The sequence below is a fragment of the Nicotiana tomentosiformis genome, chromosome 2, assembly GCF_000390325.3.
Source record: "Nicotiana tomentosiformis chromosome 2, ASM39032v3, whole genome shotgun sequence".
Classification (NCBI taxonomy): Eukaryota; Viridiplantae; Streptophyta; class Magnoliopsida; order Solanales; family Solanaceae; genus Nicotiana; species Nicotiana tomentosiformis.
This window is the reverse complement of record NC_090813.1, coordinates 5962200-5968301: the sequence shown is the minus strand read 5'-3', so window position 1 is coordinate 5968301 and position 6102 is coordinate 5962200. Positions and strand designations below refer to the sequence as shown.

The window sequence follows — 6102 nt, the reverse complement described above, 5'->3', positions numbered from 1 at the left end:
AAATTCGACAACCAATGCCGAAACCAACCAAGTCACGTCCGAATGACCTCAAATTTTACACACACGTCACAAATGACACCACGAACCTACTCCAACTTCCGGAAATCCATTCCGACCCCGATATCAAATTTTTCAGTGCCGACCGAAATCGCCAAATTTCCAACTTTCGCCAATTCAAGCCTAATTTCACTACGAACCTCCAAATCACATTCTGGACGCTCTCCTAAGTCCAAAATCACCTAACGAAGCTAATAGAACCATCAGAATTCAAACCCGAGACCATTTACACATAAGTCAAAATCTGGTTGACTTTTCCAACTTAAGGTTCTAAATAAGAGACTAAGTGTCTCAATTCATTCTGAAACCACTCCGGACCCGAACCAACTAACCCGATATATCATAATATAGCTGAAAAGTACAAAAAGAAGCAGAAATGAAAAAAATGGGCCTACAACTCTCGAAATAACCGGCCGAATCGTTACAAAAATATTTTTTGGTTATTAGGTGCTAATATTTCTGGCCTTCTATTGCCTAACCTAATGATAGTAACGCTAAAATATTGTTAGTTCTCTTTATGCATAGTTATCATGCCTTTTTTCATTATCTATTGGTATGACGTAACGCTCGATACGATAAGATAATTTTTCACTTTTGCCATTCAATAGATTTTCTTGCATGGTAGTTCTCCTACATATTTGATTAGAGTTAGCTAGTGACCTTCTCAATCATTATCAGCTTCGTGAAATCTGCCTTTCTCCAACAATTCTTTTTATATATTTTCCTTGCATCAAATTCAAAGTTGTTTGAGAATTCTCAAACCTCTGGATATGGTCTAAATTTTGTAAATGTGTTCGATTACCAAACAAATGATTTAGAATGAAATATTACCCTAATCAGTAATCTTAAACTTAATGTTGATTTTCCATCTTTATTCTTTAAGCATTCCAGAATTTTTAATTTGCTATGCTACAGTTTATTCCAGGATTCCAAATATATAATTCTAAAATTATTGAACTATATACTCCTATATAGTGATGGCAAAATGGTTAAAAGAAAACAGTCTACCACACATATTATCCACTAAAAAAATGAGTTGATATTTAACTTTTAATATGGATAAGAACCAGAATATCCATTTAAAACAACTCAATATAACCTCACTCTCACTAATGGGGTCTTTGAAGGGTAGTGTTTACGCATAAACCATCGACTCCCTCCTTCCAAGAATTTCCCACCTTGCTCTTGGGATGACTCGAACTTACAAGGATGACTCGAACTTACAAAATCTTGGTTGGAAGTAAAGGTTATTCACCACTAGAACAACTCACTCATATTATCCATTTATAAAATTAATAACTAATGAGTTTAACTTTTAGTTTTGTAAAAACTTCAAATTGAGAGTTCCTCAAATTTGGAAGAATCTCAAATTTAAGACTAAGAAATTCCCCCAAAAATGATCATATTCAAGAAGCCATATATAATATAATTACCCATATTATCCGGCGACTAACCCATTTTTTATCTGTATTAAATATGGGTCAAATTCGAATAATTTATTCGACATCACCCATTTTCGACCCGTCCCATATCCCACCCCCACCCCCTTTGCCACCCTACTCCTATCAATTCTATCTACTTCAATCCAAAAGGTGCATCACTAGAACTCGGCAAAAACAGCACATTACCAAATGGAGCAGAAGAAATTAGAGATATATGCATTAATACAACTAGAACTTCTGCTTTTATATAATATCAAAAACGCCTGAATACTAAAATAAAACCCAGTTCCTCTCAAAGTTGTATAGCATAACCAGAGCCCAAAATTGAGAATAACACAATGGGTCACACAATTGGGCGTGCCAAAAAGCTAGGTACCACAAAGAGCGAAGCAGCCTATCAAGGTCACACCCCTGTTTTCCGCAATTCAGCAGCGCCATGAGCAAAGTGGCACCTGTCTCCAAAAGTGCAAGACCCTTTAGCAAAATTATCACACAACTTTGTCTTGAAGTTGCTACCTGGAGGAGCAGCACCACCAGGAATTGCAGGTGTTCTTCCAGGGCCACCTACTGAACCAAGGCTATTGATCAACTCCTTTACCATGGCACTAGCCTGTGAAATTTGTTCAAACGTGCCCTCTAGCTCAATGTTTCGGAGATTTTTATCTGTTTCATGATCCCGGATTGCTAGCTTGGCACCTGTCTGCCTACAAATCTGCTTAGAGTGCACTCCACCCTTCCCAATGATGGCTCCAGCAAGGGAAGCATCTACGCTGATCTTAGCAGTGGCTGACGTACCAAAACTAGCAGCAGGTCCTGAAACAGCAGGCTCTATCCACCCACCAAAACGGCCTGGAACTGGTCCAACTCCCATTGCACGTGGATCCTCCTGTGAAGGCATGATAGGCTTTCCAACTTCCCACTCCCCATGAGCAAAATTGCATTTGTCTCCAAATTTGCATCCCTCGGCTGTGTTGTATTTGTTGCAAAGTTTGGTTTTCACAGCAGAAGCATTTCCATTGGACATGGGGGGTGCTGCCGAATTTCTCAATGATGGAGCTGGTGCCAATTTCATCATCTGAGCCACAGCATTATAGCCACCAGGGACGTAGTGAAGGAAATGGCAGTTCTCACCAAAGGGGCAGCCAGCAGTGCTGCACAACCAAAAGAATCAAACATCAGCTTAGGCCACTCTAAAACCAAATTTCCCATCACAATTAGTGGGTTGCTCTAGTGGTGAGCACCCTCCACTTCCAACCAAAAGGTTGTGAGTTCGAGTCACCCCAAGAGCAAGATGGAGAGTTCTTGGAGGGAGGGAACCGAGGATCTATCGGAAACAGCCTCTACCCCAGGGTAGGGGTAAGGTCTGCGTACAAACTACCCTCCCCAGACCCCACTAGTGAGATTATATTGGGTTGTTGTTGTTGTTGTAATTAGCCAGCATAGATAATTCAGGCACAACAGATGGAAAGCAGTACAGTTCCACACAACTGGATTAGGATACTAAAGCAAAATATTTCATCTGGGATACTTTTAAAACACAAGGCAAAAGTACCCTTCACGGTGATGTAAACAGGTTTAACAATTATGATTCAAGGAAAAGAAACTCACGAAACAAGAAAGTTATAGGGTTTAAGAGTGCAGAGTCCTATGTTCCAACTTGCAGGAACAGGATGAGAACATCTTCACTTATGCCCCCACTATGCAAGGAAACAAAACTAAGATATGCATTCTAACCAATACAGAACATAACAAAAGAATAAAGTTGATCTTTATCAAAAAGGCAAAATAAAAAGCAAAACTCATGACTTTCACCCAGTCAGCGAAAAAGACAAGAAAAAAATTCATCTGGATGAATTTTTAGAAGAACCAAAAGATATGCTAGCAGCTATGAACAAGGAAAGCAGAAAGAATATTGCCCATGAGTTCAAATATAAGTCAGCGACATAAATCACACACACTGCATACATAAAAGAAACTAGCCTTAAGGTATGGTATTTGTGTCCTGATTAAATCCAGCGGATACAGTGGCAAATCTAATAAGAACTTCTATTATCTATGTAGATTAAGTTTTGCTTGTCAACCAATCAACTCAGAAGGTACGGCAGCAACTGATGATTACATATTCATTCTTTTAACAAGTAAAAGTCTACTAGTGAATAAACATTTATATTAATGAGCATAAAAAGCAACAAAATCTCATGTAGACCACTCACAGAACTACAAAAGAAAATAGGGCACACTGAATAAGCATGAGAGAGAGAGAGATAGACAGAAAGAGAGAGACAGAGAGAGTTGGCCCTCAGGTGCCTTAAGTATCATTATGCAGCTCAAGACTTCACCCAAAAATTCATTAACTGGAAGACCAGCTAAAGTGGTTTTCAAGATTAACTTCACTGATTGCTAGACTCAGTTTCAGAAGAATGTCGAGTAAGACGACAATTAAGCTGTTAAACAGAAATCCTTACTAGGCCGAAAGAGAGAACTTTGAGAAGCTTTAGATAGTACATCTTAGAAATGACATGTGGATCAACATACATGTTTTCAATGTATAAAGAAAGACTGATAACACACCATTAATGTAAAAGTTAGGTAGAAATTTAGAAAACTGTTGATATATTAGAAACCAATTCTCATTCCTCCAAGTGCATTATAGCTTGCAATATCTATCTCACAAAAATTGTTCACAAACAACTGCATTGTCATTAAGCTTCTACAGCTTTTTAAGCATTTAACAGACTCACAAGCAGAAATCTACATTTATATTAGCAATTGTAAATGTTGCACTTCACATTAACTTAAAGTCCATATAAATTAAATTTCATTACGTAGGCAAAGATTTGAACCTGAAAAACTTCGTGCATGGCTTTGATTTGCTTCCTATACCACTTGATAAGGAGTCCATTTCTGTTGAACCAAATTAATTATTTATCCCAGTTAGAAATCTTCTTGTTAAAATTAATGCTAGATGAAAATTACAGATATCATATTCTTATTACCAGCAAAAATTCAACTAAATTGTGTAAGTTGAAAACATAGAAAGAAGCTAAATACCACAAGAGACGTTCACCAAATCTTCTCATCCATCTCATCAGAGAAGCAATTGTAGCAATATTGAATCATGAATTGAGTAAATTTCTTTTTCCATCAGGTCTATTGGAAATACACTCTCTATCCTCACAAGGTAGGGATAAGGTATGCGTACACACTACCCTCCTCAGACTAATACTGGGTATGTTGTTGTTCTTTTTCCATCAGGAGTAATTCCTACAAATCTACTGACTCCTTTTTCTACCATTTTTAAAACCAAAACAAGTTAATCGGAACATGACAAGGTCCTCACATGTACATATGCAGATTCAAGATTTTAATTTGCTGGACTCAGCATGGAGGTTTTACCTTGAACCCATTATTGTGGATTCACAAAGCAATACTTTTCTAACAGATTCCACATATGTATCTATACTCCTGTGTCAACAAAACTGGGTTCAGCTGAACGTTGTTTACATACTCCATCCGCCACTACACATGTATGTATAAGACATCATTCCATCAGAGAATGCAAGGATAACTATATTATACTATAATGTTTAAAGTTTTTATGTTATAACAGAATATTCATGGAGCTGTTCCTTCAGTCCAAATGGATTAAATTCAAAATCTGCTGAACATCTTTATGAGTAAACAGATGTGGACAGGAAGTTCTCTTTTATTTTATACTCATTCCCTCTTAGAAATTAGAAAAGCTCATATATTTGCCTCCAGATGAACCTTACAGAAAAGGAGTTTGGCCCCTAAAAATAGGAATTCTGTTTCTTTGTTTTTCTCTTGAGAGTAACTAATAATAATTTTACTAACTTTAGCCATACAAGAGAAGTTCAAAGTAAAATGAACATGCATCCCCACATATGTACAAGATAGCCACACTGAATCTAACCACAAAACATATAGGAACAGTTGAACAGGGGGCGTATAGTTAATCCCTATAAATATTCCTAATATCAAAAGCATAGTTAAGAAGTTCGAAGCACAACCCAAAAGAAGCATGAAAATTTTATTATAAGCGAGATATCCCACTTAAATGGTCCGACCACTCTACTCTTCTCCACTTAAATTCCAGCTCCACCTTTCTCCCCTTAACTACCAAGCTTTGGGTTAGAACTCGTGACATGTGCCTAGTAAACGCACATCACGGCTCTTTCCACTAGACCAATTCATTGTGGCCCCAAACAAGCATGAATTCAAAAAACAAAAGTATACTACTAAAGAAAAAGATATTAAAGAATAATGTATAAAAACCTGGCTTATATTTCTTTACACCGCCATTGACGTTGGCACCAGCATCATTTCTGTTTCTCTTTCGGTTGTCCATAGCTGGTTAACTCACAGATCGAGGTTCGAAGCAAGTGAACAACAATTACTATAAAATTTGATTACGTATAAGCTAAAGAGAACAAAAATTCACTTAAATGAACAAAATTTGGTAAGGGTAAGTAGCGAAAAAGAGTAGAAGGAGGAGCAAAATCTACAGGCCAAAACTGGAAACCCTAAATATAGAACTAGGGTTTTTCGCGAAGGGAGAAGAAGAAGTGGGGCGGGAGGCCTT

General features: G+C 37.4%; 1 protein-coding gene across 1 annotated transcript; it reads right to left on the bottom strand.

Moving 5' to 3' along the window:
- Positions 1 to 1718: 1718 nt before the first annotated feature.
- LOC104098893 (zinc finger CCCH domain-containing protein 52) lies at positions 1719 to 6102 on the bottom strand. The gene is made up of 3 exons (XM_009605738.4): positions 5796 to 6102; positions 4343 to 4403; positions 1719 to 2650 (listed from the first exon to the last, which is right to left on the bottom strand). The coding sequence occupies exons 1-3, from the start codon at positions 5866 to 5868 to the stop codon at positions 1903 to 1905; spliced, it is 882 nt and encodes a 293-aa protein (XP_009604033.1). The 5' UTR covers positions 5869 to 6102; the 3' UTR covers positions 1719 to 1902.

What these genes read in the sequence shown, in the direction of transcription:
- LOC104098893 (XM_009605738.4), bottom strand. Translation starts at nt 5,868, where the DNA reads ATGGACAACCGAAAGAGAAACAGAAATGATGCTGGTGCCAACGTCAAT. An exon ending in TGTAAAGAAATATAAGCCAG is followed by an intron (nt 4,404 to 5,795) that starts GTTTTTATACAT and finishes TTGGTTCAACAG; the next exon opens with AAATGGACTCCTTATCAAGT. An exon ending in CCATGCACGAAGTTTTTCAG is followed by an intron (nt 2,651 to 4,342) that starts GTTCAAATCTTT and finishes TTGGTTGTGCAG; the next exon opens with CACTGCTGGCTGCCCCTTTG.